Genomic DNA, 17334 nt, shown 5'->3' with positions numbered 1-17334 from the left:
GGATGGAGACAAGAGGAAAAACCAAAATAACAACACTGGTCCGGCCGGGTTGAGTCAAACGATGATTTTAATGATCACACTCGTGGGAGATGGACACCGTACGCAGACAGCATCAGATCTCAAAATGGTGGAGCATTGATCAAACTCTTATAGCCTCTAGTGGCCCCCACCTAATCATAAAAGCCTAAACATTCACATTCTTTCTCTCACACGGCGCCTAAGCTACGACCTTGGCTCCCTGTTTATCTGCTCCTGCTGAGATGGGGCAGAAAACTCCAGTATGTTCTGTTCTCTTCTAATCAGACAAATAAGGCGATGACTTTCTGCGAACAGTATTTCTTATAACTCAGCAGTATAATGCATCATAAAACAATATCATTCATTCACAATAAATCAGCAGTCTAATGTAATACAGTTTAACAAATGTAATAGTTATCACCTTCTAATTCAGGAGAATAATGCAAACTCAAACTACATAATAATTCAATCTTTAATTAGGGGTCTAACATGGCATAAAATAATATTATAATCTCACAGAACCCAAGTGCGCTTCAGCTTGAGGTCACAAAAAGACAGCTGGAAATTGTTATTTCAGTAATTACATTATATGTGGCATAGTATGACAATGTTTGAGACAGGACAGGCAGGTAAGAAAAAGGAAAGGGGGGAGAAAATGGGGAAAAATATAATAAATGGACAGAGCACAAATACAAATAGACATGTAGAGTGTATCACCAACTGCTGCACCTGTAAGAAAAAAAACAAGCATACAGCATGTCCATCCTAGCAGGAGAAGCAAGGACGCCCCAGATGGGCCACACTTGGACAAAGCTTCAGAGTCCCAGAGGACTAGAAGCAACAGGCAGTCGACCCCGCTAGAGACTGGCCACCCTGGTACAAGCCGAGAACAGTTTTTAGTTTTTCTTTTTGCTATATTTACTATAATTTGATTTTCACTGTGCAACTGAAGAAACATATTTAAAAACTCTCCGCTGCTTGACTTCCTCTGACCATGTGGTGGCAGCAGAACTCAATATCTGACTTACTACTAATACTCATACTACTGTCAGTGAAACATATGTACAGCTTGTTTAGTGGAACTAATCTACATGTATACAGACTCTATCTGGAATTTTCGTTAACCAAAGGAAAGGAATTTAGCCAAACAATTCAATATGATAAACAAAACGCAGCTTTAAACTTACAAATGAAAGCAGAAAAACATTCAACATGTTTCACTTTGTCTCCCGGAAATGTTTGATGATTACTTTAAGGTTTACAAAATGTCTCACATAGGATGATTTCAAAGTATAAGGTTAGGATCACTGGGCAGTAACTGTTATTTGACATTTGGATTAGATTTTTACAAAAGGAAAGAAATTAAAGTTAGCTTTATTGTCAGCTCCAATATGAAGAAAATTGTAGAAACATAGAAATAAAAAATACAAAAACCAAAATACACAAAGTAAAATAAGAAACTTAAGACAAGAAAATGCCATAAAAAAAACTGTGTGTAATAGAGTGAGTTGTATATTACAGGTATGATAATGTCCTTAATGTATGTTACCATTTACGGTAAATGTTTGGTTTTTTTCACATTCTGCAAATAAAAGAGACAAATTGATATGAATCGGCTGTCCACTAAACCTCTAAACCTTGCAGTGCAGGCCTGTCGCCCTCTACAGATTTTCAGTAAAGGAGTGCAAATCGAGCTCTCATAAGAGCTTAAAAATCAGGGTGATAAAATGAACCGTATGTTTGTTCTAACATAAACTTCATTTCCTACTAAATAGTTTTATCTCTTTTTTAGGTTGTGATAGATGTACTTTATTTGCTTTTACAGCTAGTAGCTCTTCTTTAAGAGTTCCCAGTAACTCTTGGAACTTTAGTGGATTATTTTTCTGTAACTTTGAAACTGAAACAGAGTTTTAAATGACAAAGAGGTGTCTTAGTTAAGTAAACATTTTGACAAGATAGCACGTATTTTCCTATTTTTTTATGCCACGTCTTTATTTCCATATTTTCATGAGCATTATCAAGTGTGACGATGTTGACGCTAGATTCCGTTTCATCTCAATATAAGCATAAACTTAAAAAGCATTTAACATTGTGCTTATAGGAAATCATATCTCAGCCTCTATGAGACAGATTTATGTCATGCAAACTTTTTATTTACATATCACAAATCAGTGGCAGAAGGACATGAGACACATGACTGATGATCAGGCATGGAGATCTGCCATATAACAAATTCCCGGACCATGCTTAACAGTAATGATGGCTGGGAAACCCAGTTTAAAATAATCCAGACTGCACGGCATATCACTGCTGTGGGGCAGTCTCAGCACACAAACCCTCTGTATGAAGTGTAATAAAATCTAGAACATGCATATTTTTTTTTAGGATTGTTCAAAGATCTAAAGCTTCTGAAAAGAAGTTAAAAAAAACATATTGACATGGTGCAGTTTGCACATGCCCTCCATCCACTGTATACTGTCATTCGATGTGGCTAAAAATAATGTTTGTTTAATGTTATAGTAATTTTTTTTACATAGCTAGACTGGTGATTCAATACTGGACCTCCCGGTATGTACCCATAATGGACGATTTGTATTACAAGATTCTGAGAATTCTTCCCCTGGAAAAACTGACATTCACCTTAGAGGACAATATTGAGGGATTTAATTAAATCTGGCAACTGGTGGTGGATTCAATCGACCTCTCTGGACTGGAATTTTGTACATGGTCTGATGTGACTAAGTCTGGCCATTGACTTCAAAATGGGGCACTTCGTCACTGGGGTACTCTGCTTTGTTGTGTACATCCATAGAATCTGCACAACAGGTTAATTGATATCCTGCTGTTTTTAGTCTGAACTGTTAGATTTTTAGTGTTTATTTGTTGATTGTTGGTAAATTTTCCTTTTAAAAGGAGAAGGTTAATAGCCACAACATAAGGAAAGGTTGTACTGTATAAAGCAAGTCTATTATTTTGATAAAAGCCTGCAAATTAAATTTGTTTTTTAAAGCCCTTTAAAGGCTTTTTGTTTTTAAAACAAGTGGAAATACTGAAAGCTTTCAACCAGCTCATAAAACTAATGATGGCATGAGTCTTCTATGAGCTGTCTACACCTGATTAAAGCCAGATGCAGTTCTCAGCGGATGGCAAAATCAAAAAGAGGGGGTAGAAAGGTAGAGTTGTTTTGGTCTCAAATCAGAAATCGATTAGATATGGACTAGCTGACTGATAAAGTTATGAATCAACTGTGCCAGACTGTGCTGTTTAGGAAACGACATTTCAAACAAATGGGAATGCACAGAGAAACTCCTCCTTTTATATTCAAACTCTTAACCTGAGGGGGTGGACAAAAGCTAAACATCTGCGATGTGTTGAGTTTCAGTCAGAACACTCACACTGACACAGAGGAAGTGAATTTTCCATCTCAGCTCATGTGTAAACTGTGGGAATCCATTTCTACCAGAGGTATAAAAAGTTAAGAATAATGAATATGAAAATATTCATGTTGAATACTTAATTTGAATATGATTTATCCCAACTTTGGCATGCTATTAAAGCTTCACATTTTTAAAATGATTCTTTCATTTCTACATGGAAGATCGTATAACGGCATCCTGTATTCTGGACCAACTGCAAGCAGCGTAAAGATGACTGTTCAATACCAAAGCACAGGGAATTACAGTAGTCCAGACAGGAAGTAACAAAATCATGAATAACTTTTTCTAGGAACTTTGGGTTATTCAAATAAAATGTAAGCAAAAAGCAGGACAATTGTTATTAGCCTACTCTAACTTCTGGATCTGAATTAAGCCTTCACTGAATGCCTTAAACCTGCTCGTTTCCCACTGACCAGCAGGGGGCGACTCCTCTGGTCTGTTTGTACAGAAGTTTTGTAGTGTGGTGTTTAGTGTTTTCCTTTTGATCTTGTTCATCTGCATCCTCCGCTACTACTCCATTTCAACTTCTTCCTGAACTAGTAAGGGTTCTAACATGAGAAATCCTAGATGAACTTGCTTATTTACTCTTAATATCGTTGGGTCTGGTTATCATTTCAGATCAGACATGCGACCCTCCCATCTCCAGACAGCTAACAAGAACTAGCTAAACAACAACATAAATACAAGCTAACGTTTGTGCTCCTACTGTGAATGAACTTCCTGTATTTGGTCAATACATGCAACTTGTCTTGCCTCAAACTACACGTGACGAAATTCTTCAGCTGTGACATCAACATTTTATCACGCAAACACTAAACAATGCCACAACAACATGTGGTTTTACCTGTATTAACTGGAAAAAAAAATAGCCTCAGAGCTGAAATATTTCTCTGCTAACCTAAAAATCAGCTGTTTTCATTCCTTAGAAAGGCAGTAAAATTATATCTTCAGTAGTTAGGGAGCTGATAAATTGCCATTAATAAACTGGTAAATGGACTGGTACTTACATAGCACCTTTCTACTCAATTTGACCACTCAAAGCACTTTGTAAGTCTGTTTTATCTAAACCTAAGCAGAGTAAAAATAAGCCTGATATTTGGTCTCCTTAGCATCCTTAAATTATTATTTCAATCATAGGATTAAACATGTTTAATATAAGTGTCCACCATTATAACATATGAGAGAAAATTAGAGCAAGTATTGTCTGTATCTTTTATTTCTATGTAACCAGAATTTTAAAAAAAGTTGTCATATCAATTGTAAACTAGACTATTCCAACTGAGCTGTTTTGTTACTCCAGACTGTGTCTTTTAGGTCAAACAGGAAGTGACCAAAATGTTTTCCTAAACCGCCTGCCCTCCACACTGATAAAACTCTCTCTCTCAAACGCGCACACACACACACACACACACACACACACTCCCTCCTCAGATATCTGTTTCTCCTCTGCTGTCACTCTGAGACACACACACATACACACACACTGGAGGAGGTAGATAACCGTGATTCCACTGCTGAATTTTTAACGCTGTTGTGGAACTTTTTTTTTCTAGGCGGGTTACTGTGGCACCAGGGTACTGTTACACTGACAGAGTCAGAGAGACAGGGTTCAGTTCAGTTCTGTTGTTTACTGAAGCTGGACGGAAGCAGCTGTGCATGGAGTGTATATGGTAAGTCTCTCTATCTATCTATCTATAGACATGCTGTGTGTTTTGTCCTGTTTTTAGCTATTAGTCATATAATAAACGAGTTTTAGATATTTCATTCAAAAAAACTTCACTTTCAGAGCTAAAATCATGTTTGAAATAGTTCTCATTCTTTCAGTTTGTTTGGTTTGCTTTAAGTAAAACCAAATAATGTTGTTCATCACCTCTTATTAACTAGTCAAGTACAGTTATTTGGTCTGTATATTGTATGTATTACATGAGCGATTTGTTACTGCTCATCCTTAGCTTCAAGTTTATCCGTTTTGTGGGACTGGTGATGCTGTAACTTTTTAATTGCAACCAACAGCTTTCACCTGGTCTGCCCGGCCTTCACCACCACTAACTGTTGTACTTGGCACCTTTAAATGTGTTAATTATTCATTATAGGAGGGTTTTTGTGTGTCTCTGGTGCATAGGAGAAGTCGCTTTTGGTTCCTTCTTTGATCTCTAGCTAGATTTTGGAATTGAGACCTAAGTTTGACATTTTCCAGAAGGTTTCTTGAGTTTATATGTTTTTAGGTTTGTAATTTTGATTCCCATCTGTGATGTTTGTTATAATAGTATTAATTGTCTCAATGCATTTGTTTTCACAGAGAAATCAAATTAAACAAAGTTTTGGGTTTCTTTAACTCATTTTTAACAAAGAATGACATGACTGAATGAAATGCATGAAGTGTTGTGTATGATAGTGATACGTGATACCACAGAATACATGGAAATGTAATGAAGGTGTAAATTTTGTCTGAAACTGCAATCACTGTACAAATTGTTCACAAATTTCTTAATTGGCAAGGGCATGTTATTTGTTGTGTTGTTCCCTAGCAAAGTGCTTTCTCCTGTACATAAATCAGTGAGTGAGGTCACTCAGACACCACTTCAAAAATGCATTTATTAAAAAAAAAAAAAAAAAAAAAACTACTTTAAAACAAACACTATTTAAGGTTAGCTCGGCAGCTATCTGTCCACAGCAAAGTTATCACATTTTGAGTCCTTCTATGGCCTTGCAATCTTTTAATAATCCCTAAAAATAATCAACTGTACTTTCAGCTTTTAATTTACCTGCACGCAGACATATAGCCTGTATATAAATGATGGACATAGTCACTATAAAGTCACTCACTAATTTGTGGACACCTATTTTTAAGCAACAAGGTGAGCTTTTGGGCCGTCATGATCATAGGTTTTTTTAAACCACATGTCACGGGTGAGGGGTGGACGTCACTGAGAACGAACGAAGTACTTTTGAAAACTTACTGAATGAAAATCATGTTGCCATAAATTAGACTTTAAATTAGCTCAGTGGCTAATTTAAAGTAAATTGTCATCATCACATGTTGTAAGCTGCAAACTAATTTTCTCCTGCACTTTATACAGCATACAATCAGATTTATTTTTTAAAATCAAAGCAGTGGTGACTGCTGGCCATTAAAAAAAAAATCCAGATATGAAGTTTTCATGAATTGGCATCACCTTTCTGATCTGTAGGCTCTTTCTATGCATTCACTGTCCATTGTATTAGGTACAACTTTTCACCCACTCAAATATCTAATCAGCCAATCACATAGCAGTCAACATCAGAAGAAAGGTCATTTAAGTGCCTTTAATGCAGCATGGTTGTTGGTGCCAGATTGGCTAGTTTGAGTATTTTGGAGACTACTTATCTACAGGGATTGAATGGTCTGAAAAACAGAAACTATGCAGTGAGCTGTGGGTCTCTGGACAAAAATACCTTGTTAATGTCTGAGGTCAGAGGAGAAACAACTCAAATAAACACTGGTTATAATGATATGCAAATTTGCATCCCGTTGAATCTTGAAGCAGATGAGCTGTAAAAACACAAGACCACACCAAGTGCCACACCTGTCAGCTAAGAAGAGGAAATGGAGGCTAAAATTTGCACACGTTCACCAAAGTTGTAGAGTAAAAGACTGGAATAACATTTTCCTGTCCGGTGAATCAGGGTTTCTGCTACGACTTTTGGATGAATTTGGCGTAAACAATATAAAAACCATACATCCATACTGCTTTGTATTACCAGTTTATGCTGGTGGTAGTAGGGTTGTGATGGTATAAGGGGCGTTTTTCTTTGCACACTTAGGCCTCTTAGTACCGAGCATTGTTAAAACAGCACAGCCTACCTAGTTAGGCAAAAATGGAAGTTCAATCTGGTACTAGGTGTATCTAATAAACTGTCTAAGTGTAGTCTATAGCAGCGGTCCCCAACCCCCGGGCCTCGGACCGGTACCGGTCCGTGAGTCGTTTGGTACCGGGCCGCGAGAGTTGAGGCTCAGGTGTGAAATGTATAGTTTTCAGGGTTTTTACCGGTTTTCAGCGTTATTTTGTTAGCGTTTTTTATCGTTTACTCCGTTTTCCTTGGTCTTTTCACGTGTGTTATGAATACATTTTCTTTTTTTCGGTACCGGTACTAGTTTTATTTTGTTGTATTTATCCGCGACACTTTAAAGGCCGGTCCGTGAAAATATTGTCGGGCATAAACCGGTCCGTGGCGCAAAAGAGGTTGGGGACCGCTGGTCTATAGTATCTTCATTAAAGACTGAAGCACTACTGCTAAAACCTACGATCAGTGAAATTAAAGATGAATGAAGTCAAAGATGAATTTGTATATATTGTTTCTGCGTTTTGTCACCATATAATCCAATAATACAGCTGAGCTCTGAGAATTCAGATTAACTAAATAAACTTTTTTTCCTCTCTACAATATATCCTGACCACCATAACTTCCCCAGCTGTCACTGCCACAATCCCTCTGGATACACTTGTGGAGGTCAGTCTATAAAACCAGGCAGGAAATCCGGAGAACACAGTCACGCTCTCCTTTTGAAATACTGTTATTTATTTAACCTTTTTTTTTAACAAGGAAATCTCTGGTGCTTTATTATGCATTTTATAGTGTAGAGTAGTTAACATTATGCCACAAAAATAGACTACGCTTTTAGCAAACAAATGAAGGTCTTGCTGTGTTTCTCCACCTTCTCTGGTGTAAACCTAAAAACAGAGCGCATTTCTACATCACTGTGGCAAAAACAGAGGTGGTTATTTGGGAAAGACAACAAATTGCCTCTCTGAAAAAGTTTGCAAGGACCTTTTTGGACCAGATTTTCCTCTGAACCATTAACAGTCTTATTTCCTCCCTCAGGCCCATCCTGTCCTAATGCCTTTACCGTAGGAACATGACCCTCAACACCCAGAGAGAGAAGGAGCCCCTCCAAAGGCGAGGCAGCACTCCAGTTCATCCCCTTTACCAGCAACCGCCTTGGATCCCCAGCAGCACCCAACCCAACCCAGAGCAGCCCCGTCCCCAGCGCAACCACCCCCCTCTGGGACAGTCAGCGTCCTACCACCCTGGAGACAAGTCCCTCCATTACCGTGCCCAGTGGAGTTCAGACTCTGATGATGACTCACAGAGTGATTCGGACTGTGTTTACAGAGTAGTGTTGCTTGGTGATCATGGAGTCGGAAAGACTAGCCTCGCAGGAATCTTTGCCGGGATAACAGACAAGGATGAACAACCTGGAGGTGGGACATTATGAGTGCTTGTTTTTTAAGTGCCTGGTGGTCATTACATCTAAATCGTCACACTTACTCATAGTTTTTAGTTAGTTAAGATAGTTAATTATTATTATTAGTAGTAGTAGTAGTATAGGTGTTGTTTAATTTAGTTGACAGGGTTAAAGTTTCCCGAAAAATGATGGACTTAACACCTTGAAAGATGTTCTTTCTGTTCAATATTGTAAAAAAATAAACTATTTCAGTTCAGTGCACATATTCAGGGTATTTTACAGGTAGGGTTCCTCTAGTCTTCTTGGAGAACTTGTCAGAGGATTCAAGCAGTCTCTTTGTTTTCATTGTCTTCATATGATCCCAGACTAACTTCATGATGTTAACTCAGCCCCATAAGAACAAATGGAGATGTATGTTACCCTTTGCTGCGCAATACCATAATGTCAAATCAAAAATGCTGCAAAGTTTTAGCACAAGCCACAGATATGTTAGGCCAGTCACTCCTAGGAAGTTTCTCCGTTTGTGGATGTTAGCTCTCACCACAGATCGATAGAGTCCCAAAGCTTTAGAAATGGCTTTACGCCTTCCTAGACCGACAGATGAAGGACTTTGTTTCTCTGCTGTTCTTGAGTTTCTTTTCATGGTGGCTGCAAAGCTTTAGCACAAGCCACAGATATGTTAACTGACAACTGACTCTGTATAAATAGAAATTAGCCAAAAGGATTCCTTAACCACAGACAATTTTTAACCATGCTTTCACAATCTTTCACACTCAGACTCAGTGCACGGTGGATCAGCACACACTTTCTGTCTCTGACTTTGTTGTGAGATCAACCTTGGCTGGCCTGAGATTGATCATCTGTCACGTGTTGACTGGCCTCAGGCCATAATTGATAAGCTGCATCGATCAGGTGATAGTCTGACGTGATGCGAATGGTCATACATCCATGGGTTTACATGTTTTGTTTTGTTACTTTTGTTTTTTGTTGTTGGTTAATCACTGATTGGCCTTTTTTTATCTTTTCAAAGTGATCTTTTATTTGCCTCCAACATCCATATAATTTGTGCGTAATTGTTTGATTTTTAGAGAGATGAATGCAAAAAGGCTTCTTTTCTGAGTAATTCATAGCACAGACATTACAGAGTATTATTCCAACGAAACATACAGAACATTTTGAAACATTAACATTTTGGCTTTTTTCTGTTTCATTTTTATGTGGGTTGTGCTGTCAGGGTTTACCTTATTGTTGTCTCTTTTTGGTCCACCATGTTGTTTATTATTTTAGTCATAGCTCTAGGGCTAACAGAGATGTTCAGCTGCTTCTGTCAGTGCTCCACTTTGGTTCAAACTAAAATCTCTGGACTAGATTTGGGTGATCTCGCTATAGTCCAGTCAACACTGAGACCGAGGGACAGGTTCAGGCTCATGTTAGGGTAACACTATCCACCTTTCATGTTGCATAGTGTGTGCGACCCATACACAAAAAGAAGCAGTACTGCTTCTGCAGCCTTATGTTCCAAATAGGACAAAGAGGACAAACTAAATGTTACTGGTAAGAAAAAGAAAAACAGCCAAGGGAGTTTATTTCCCCCTTCAAACATAAAAAGAAAAAAATACACCATCAGGAGAATCTCCAGCTTGTTCACCTACAGCCTAATTTCTGAGCATAGCTTGACACATATTAATTGAACATCTAACTTTTGCCTGCATTTTTTTCCTCTTTGCTTTCTTTACTGCTGCTTCAGTATGTTTGTATACGTGCAAAATGCAACAACTGTCCACCCTAGACACACAGCTCAGTTTTTCACGCATCCAATGAAAATGAAGTTGAGGAGAGGTTATATACTAGCATTTCTGAAAATGCACAATTCTCTGCATTGCCCTTTAATTCAATATCAACCAATAGATTATGTTTTATAGATCAGTGTTGCTGCTCACACGCATTAATTTCAAAGAGGGCAGAGGGTTTTCCGGCGTGGACTGAGCAGCTCAATCTGATTAAAGTCCGGACTGTGACAAAGCCACACTTGCTGGTGTGTTCTTGATCATTGTCCTGTTCAATTGCACTTGAGTCTCAGGGCGCAAGCTTGATGGCCAGACATTCTCATTCAGGAATTTCTGATGGAGAGCAGAATTCATGGTTCCATCAATTACGGTAAGTTGTCCAGGTCCTGAAGCAAAGCATCCCCAGAACACCACACTACCCTCACATTTGTCTGACTGTTGGTATGATGTTCTTATGAAATGCTGTTATTTTTATGCCAAAATGCTCAACTTTTGTCCAGAGAATGTTTTCCCAAAGTCTTGAGGACCATCAAGATGTGAGACAAGCCTGTGTGTTCTCTATGATTAGCAGTAGTTTTTGCCTTAGAGTTTTCCCATATATGTCTTTTAGTCTCTTTCTGACTTTTGAATCATGAACTCCGACCTTAACTGAGCCAAGTGAGGCCTACGGTTTGTTAGATGTTGTTCTGGGTTCTTTTGTCATCTCCTGGATAAGTCGCTGATCTGCTTTTGGAGTAATTTTGGTAGGCCGGTCACTTCTATGAAGTTTCTCCGTTTGTGGATGTTAGCTCTCACCACAGATCGATAGAGTCCCAAAGCTTTAGAAATGGCTTCACGCCTTCCTAGACCGACAGATGAAGGACTTTGTTTCTCAGGTGTTCTTGAGTTTCTTTTGATGGTGGCATGGTGTATTGGTTTTGATCTTTTAGCCTACTTTACTTCATTAAACAGATTTTATTTAAGCAATTTCTTGAGTCAACAGGTCTGACTGTAATCACTGATAAATCTGATTATCAAGGAGGACAATTACTTTCACACAGGGCTGGATAGGTTTAGCTTTGTACTTTAAAAACTGTATTTTGTCTAATATTAAAATTAGTTTCATGGTGTGAGACATTTAAATATAATGAATGAGCAAAAAACAACAACAACAAAGGGGCAAATACTTTTTCACAGCCCTGTAGGAGCTGATATCCTTTAGCCACAGCTGCTCTTCGGTACTTTCAGTGCCAATTAGCAAGTGTCAGCATGCAAACACGCTAAAATGCCAAACAAAATAAAAACCGACATGTGAGCGCGTTAGCATGCCGATCACAGCGTTTAGCTCAAAAGCAAATTCTCAAACCTGTCTTTTTTGTATTTATTGTATGTTACAGAAGACACATATGAGAGGACACTGACAGTAGATGGAGAGGAAACGACGCTCATCGTCATGGACAACTGGGAGAACGACAAACTGGTACATTGTGTTAATATCAATATAGTAACTAAAACTAGAAAGTACATTTGGTTTATATCACTCATTGAAAAGTGCTTTTCAATAAAATGATTTTACATAAAAAACAATAAGGAGCCTAAAAAAATCATGCTACATACATTCATGCTGTTTACATAAAATAACATATCCTCTAACCAAAATTGCAGATATCAGCAGTTTCTAAAAGATGGAGAAAAAAAACATATTTAAAGACAGTTACAGAGTCTTGAAATGACAGCAAAGGCACCAGTGATCTGGAAGTAGGCTTAATGATCGGGACGTAACATGTCTACCACATACAGCATGGCTGCACGTGACCATTTAAGGTTTTAAATATAAATAGTGCAACTTTACACTGGATTCTGTAGAGCACAGTGAGCCAGTGCAAGGCTGCCAACGCTGGAGTAATGTGATCTCTCTTTTTTGTCCCAGTAATTAATCTGGCTGCAGCATTTTGAACTAATTGCAGACCAGCAAGAGTGACTGACTAACTCTAGTATACAGTGCATTAAAGTAGTCCAGTCTACAGGTAACAAAAGCATGCATAACCCTTTGCAGATCTAGTGGTTTAAAAAAATTATTTTAGTATGGAGAATGTTCTGAGCTGAAAGAAAGTTTTTAACCACAGCATTGATTTGTTTGTTGAATTTCACATTTTTCTAAAAGATTTTTCCATTGGTTTTAACCTCTATTTCATTAAAAGGGTAGTCAAAGATACTTTTAACCTCTCAGTTAAAAGTGGAGAGACAAACAATATGATCTCTGTTTTGGACTAGCTCAGCTGCAGAAAACTGAGACATCCCAATTTTCTATACCCAAAAAGCCCTTATTGAGCCTTATTATGGTACAGTGATTTCCAAAATTCAAAGATAAATACAGCTGCAAGTTATCTGCACAATGAAAAGAGATATAATACTGAAAATAAAACTAAGAGATTAACAAAACTGAATTAAATAAAAAGCAAAAACTAACTAAAATAGCATCGTGTACCTACAAAACAAACTAAACCAGCAATGTATAGGAAATGTGTTTAGTTGCAGTCGGGTCAGATTTGGTAGCACAACCAGCTTCTGTGAATCTGTTCATTAAGATGAGGATGTCAGTATTACTGTGTTTCAAATGTTTCCATTGTTTGGTTGTTTTTTGGATCGCTCTGAACTCCTTAAATCGTTTAATCTCACAGACAAACACTATGCTACAAACACTACACTTTATTTAAAAAAATAAAAATTATTGTGGAAACTAAGCGACAGTTTGAAACTAAACTGAACTCAAAACCACGGTGTGTCCGTGTGTTACAGAGTAAGGCTGTAGGGCAGGCCAGGAAATTTACAGTGTTTGAATCTCTGGGTTTCACAGCCACATAAAAAAACAATAACAATGGTAGGGAACTGTGTCGAGATGATAATATTTTTTTTAAAAACAAACTTTTCCTATGTTGATTAAGGTTTTATTTTAGGATCTCTAAAACATAAACTTGTCGCTTTGACACAGCAAAATGAATTTTACCAAAAGAAATAAGATATGGTTGATAAAAAACTACCACAAAAAGTAAACATCTCAAGGTGTGCACAAATACAAATAATATGAACACGTGTGTCAGTAAGTTTGTTTTTTTCACATTAATGTGAAATTCAGAACAAAGTGTTCTGTTGGAGCAAATTTCATGACTAAATTTAACAAACATGTTGCAAATGTACTAAAATGTACTAAAAAGCCTGTACAATAAAGTTCTTTCTACCTTGGTACCATTAAAAAAAGATTCTTGAGCTGCAAAGCAGTATAATTTATAGTGGCCATTTGCATAGCTCTCTGGTTATGCGTAGAGGATTATGAGTTAAACCAGTGCAGGGGCTACAGACATGTGTGCAGTGTAAGTCACTAAAAAAGTTGGACAACTTTGTCCAGCACAAGCAGCTTAAGAAGTAGGCATTCATTATGTGAGTATTCACAAAGAAGCTGATAACATCTGATTTAAAGTCTGGGTTCAACCTTCTCTGTGTTTAGGTTTCCTGTCAGGAGGGGGAGGATGGCCCCTCTCACAATGACTGTCTGAAGGTGGGGAGTGCTTACGTCATCGTCTACTCGGTCACCGACCGCTCCAGCTTTGATTCTGCTGCTGAGCTCCGCATCACGCTCCGACGTACCCGCCAGGCCGAAAACCTTCCCATCATCCTCGTAGGAAACAAGAGTGACTTAGTCCGATCGAGAGAAGTTGCTGTGGAAGGTGGAGTGCAAGTGCAAGACGTACATAAAAACAAATAAAAACTACAAAAGTACTAATAATGAATTCCTGCTACTATATTAATATGTCTGTGTCATTTATCCCCAGAGGGCCGAGCATGTGCAGTCGTGTTTGATTGCAAATTCATTGAGACGTCAGCGTCGCTTCAGCACAACGTGACCGAGCTATTTGAGGGCGTGGTCCGACAGATCCGCCTTCGTCGAGACAGCACCGAGGCCATTCAACGCAGGCGCTCCGTTTATAAACGGAAAGAGAGCCTCACTTGTAAGGCCCGGCGCTTCCTGGACCGACTGGTGGCACGTAACAACCAGCGCATGGCAGTGAAAGTGCGGTCCAAGAGCTGCCACGACTTGGCCGTTCTGTGAATTTGTCCGCCAGCAAGTTTTTTGACTCACTAGAGCTCTCTCTGGTCGTGATAATAAGGACGTTAGAGTCTCCGGTGATTCTAACGCGCAGCGCCAGACAAGTTCAGCAGTGAACTACATCAGACAGTAACATAGTTACTATGATCCTGTTGATCATGTTTGAGCATCTGGTGTTAACATTTGTGGAACTATAACAGCAGATGACTTAAATATTGAGATACCAAACAGTTAAGTGTTCAATGTTCATTGTGATAGTGTGTTCAGTGTGTGTGGATCATGTGTCGCTTGTGTTGTTTTCCTGAGGTTTTGACTGTTTTTAGTTCCCCACTGTGCAGAATAAAGTCTTAATTAAGTCTTAAAGGAATTGTAATCTCAAAATCACATTTTTCACAAAGAACATGATATTGATATGTTATTATTTATGATGATGCCATATTTGTTTCCAAGTTAACTCCTTTTTTGAAAATTATTTGAATTTACTAACTGCTTTTTGTGTCTATTTTTAAAGGATGCATGTGGCCACTGTGCCATCAACTCAGACTGTCACTTGGTTTTTGAAACCAGTGATGTCCATAGTTAGAAAATGGAGTGCTAGACAGCTTAGTTAACAAGCTAAATCCACAAGACATGTAGCATCATAGCACAGATGTAGATTCCTGCTGATTTGAGTTTTCACTCACCAACTCAACAGCACCCTACTGAATAGGGTGTAGTCTTATTAGACAACAATCAATTCTACCGGAAATTTAAAAGCCTCCGACAGGACACCAACACTGCAAACATGGTGAAGAAGTCAATTTCACAGACTTGAATAAGAAGATGTGGTGTGAAAACAGATACCAGATATTACCTGTGTTGGTACACCTCAACTTTAAGCCCTAAAATTGAAAAGGATTTTTTAAAATCATCTAACCACCATGAATGGTGGATGGATGATTGGCATTTTAAGCGCCAATCTCCGGATTTGCTTCTTAATACCTGAAATTTGTTCAGAATTTGGCTCTTCTGCTTTCTCATCTAATATAAGCTGCTAACATTAGCAATTTCAGTTAACTAGCGTAAGCCAAGCACTGGCGCATCATAAACTAACATTAACTAACATTTTGTTGGGTTACAGGTTAAATTTGAAAAAGCAAAGGACACACACACACACAGTGTACGCAGTTTCATATTTGTTTTCAGAGTGTACAGTTTCATTTATTTTGAAATATACTAGTTAAATATTCTCATCCGATTTATTCTTTCCCTCCAGTTAAAATCTTTTCTTTGCAGGAGACCCAGGGATCAAATCTGTGTTTCACTTCACATAAACACACTGTCAGGCCTGCTGGATATTTACTGTTGTCTTGGTGAGCTGTGGCCCATTGAAGAAGAGTTTGTTTACTGAGAGGTCGCCATGACGACACAGTCACATCTTGACATCTCTGTATGGTTGACATAAAGCAGGTGAGTGTTTGGGATGGTGACTTTTTATGGGATTGAACCTAACATCTACCTGCTGGAAACACACAGTACTTACAGCAACTCCCAGTTTCCACTGTTAAAATATGAATGTTGTGAGCACAAGTAAGACAGACATGAAGGATTATGAATATGCAACCAACACGGATGTACCTGCATGCAAGCCTCCAAAAAATATATATATTGACTGGTTGAAAAGCAGGTTGTAATGGAGAGAGAGCAACAACAAAGACAAAAACAATATTTTACTTCAGGAGCTAATTTAAGGGATCAGTTGTCCCACATATTTTTGACACTGCCCCCTGGTGACAGTGCACAGCTACTACACATAGACAAAGGCCTGAAAAACTCTAAAACCACTTTACACTTTACAGGCCACATACAGCCCACTTTGATCATAAGTTGGGCTCTTTTTCTACACGATAAATGAAAGCCTGCTGTGACAAATCAAAACATCTGTCAGCTTGACTCTTTGGACTTACATTGTAATAAAAAAAAATAAAATTACAGAAATAGTTCCTGCAGCTAATTGCCCAGACTGTCCAGTTTGTTGTTGTTGTTGTTTTTCGTCTTTTTTTTAACTGTACTCATAAAAAATGAATTTTACAGTAAAAAGTGAACAAGAGAAATTTTTCTGTTTTTCACAAAGTTACAGAGGTTTTATTATTCAAATAGCTAAGCATTTTGCGGTTTGACATAATTTGTAAAAGTTGAAATTTCCTTGAAATTGAATTGCAAAATCTTTTGTCAGAGGTCATTTTTGGAGGCGGAAAAACAAAAAACAGTGGCCAACATCACTGTACACAACAGTAGAGTGGTAATAAGCAAGCAAATAATGCACGAAATAGAGATCTCTTATGGAAAACTGGTCTCAAAGCAAACAGAGAGCTATGCAGGAAGTGCACTTTTTATCATGGTCAAATTCAGGTAATTCATTACAATGTTTTTCAAACGTGAAGTGTAGTTGTGGTCTTCTTTTGCTGTTGGTTCGCACTTTGTGTTTACATCTTTTTGTAGAATCTGTTTGGACTTTAATTGTTTGCTGTTTTAGCTGTTCAGCGGTTGTTGAAATGGTTTTGTGAGCTTTTAGCTGATATTCTGACATTTCTGTCAATACCACACATGTCTATATTTAGATAACAGATCCAGCAGTATATCGTGTTAAACCAGATGTTCTCCCTCTCGCCTCAGAGAGGTACAGAGATTGGGGTTCAACAGGTTAATTGTTTATTGCTTAATTACTTTGAATAGTATGAATAACCATTAGGAAGTTTTTTATAAGTAGGAAAAGCTGAAAACTTATGAAAATACAGTTAA

At 38.0% G+C, this 17334-nt stretch overlaps 1 protein-coding gene across 1 annotated transcript; it reads left to right on the top strand.

Moving 5' to 3' along the window:
* The first annotated feature begins 4862 nt into the window (after positions 1 to 4862).
* rem1 (RAS (RAD and GEM)-like GTP-binding 1) lies at positions 4863 to 17334 on the top strand. The gene is made up of 5 exons (XM_085407222.1): positions 4863 to 5125; positions 8319 to 8698; positions 11846 to 11928; positions 13954 to 14173; positions 14279 to 17334. The coding sequence occupies exons 2-5, from the start codon at positions 8353 to 8355 to the stop codon at positions 14554 to 14556; spliced, it is 927 nt and encodes a 308-aa protein (XP_085263348.1). The 5' UTR covers positions 4863 to 5125; positions 8319 to 8352; the 3' UTR covers positions 14557 to 17334.

The sequence above is a fragment of the Rhamphochromis longiceps genome, linkage group LG5 (assembly GCF_057381845.1).
Source record: "Rhamphochromis longiceps isolate RC_006_pf linkage group LG5, R_longiceps_female_GT1.1, whole genome shotgun sequence".
NCBI classification, from domain to species: Eukaryota; Metazoa; Chordata; class Actinopteri; order Cichliformes; family Cichlidae; genus Rhamphochromis; species Rhamphochromis longiceps.
The sequence above is the reverse complement of the archived record's forward strand: the minus strand, read 5'-3'. Positions and strand labels throughout refer to the sequence as shown.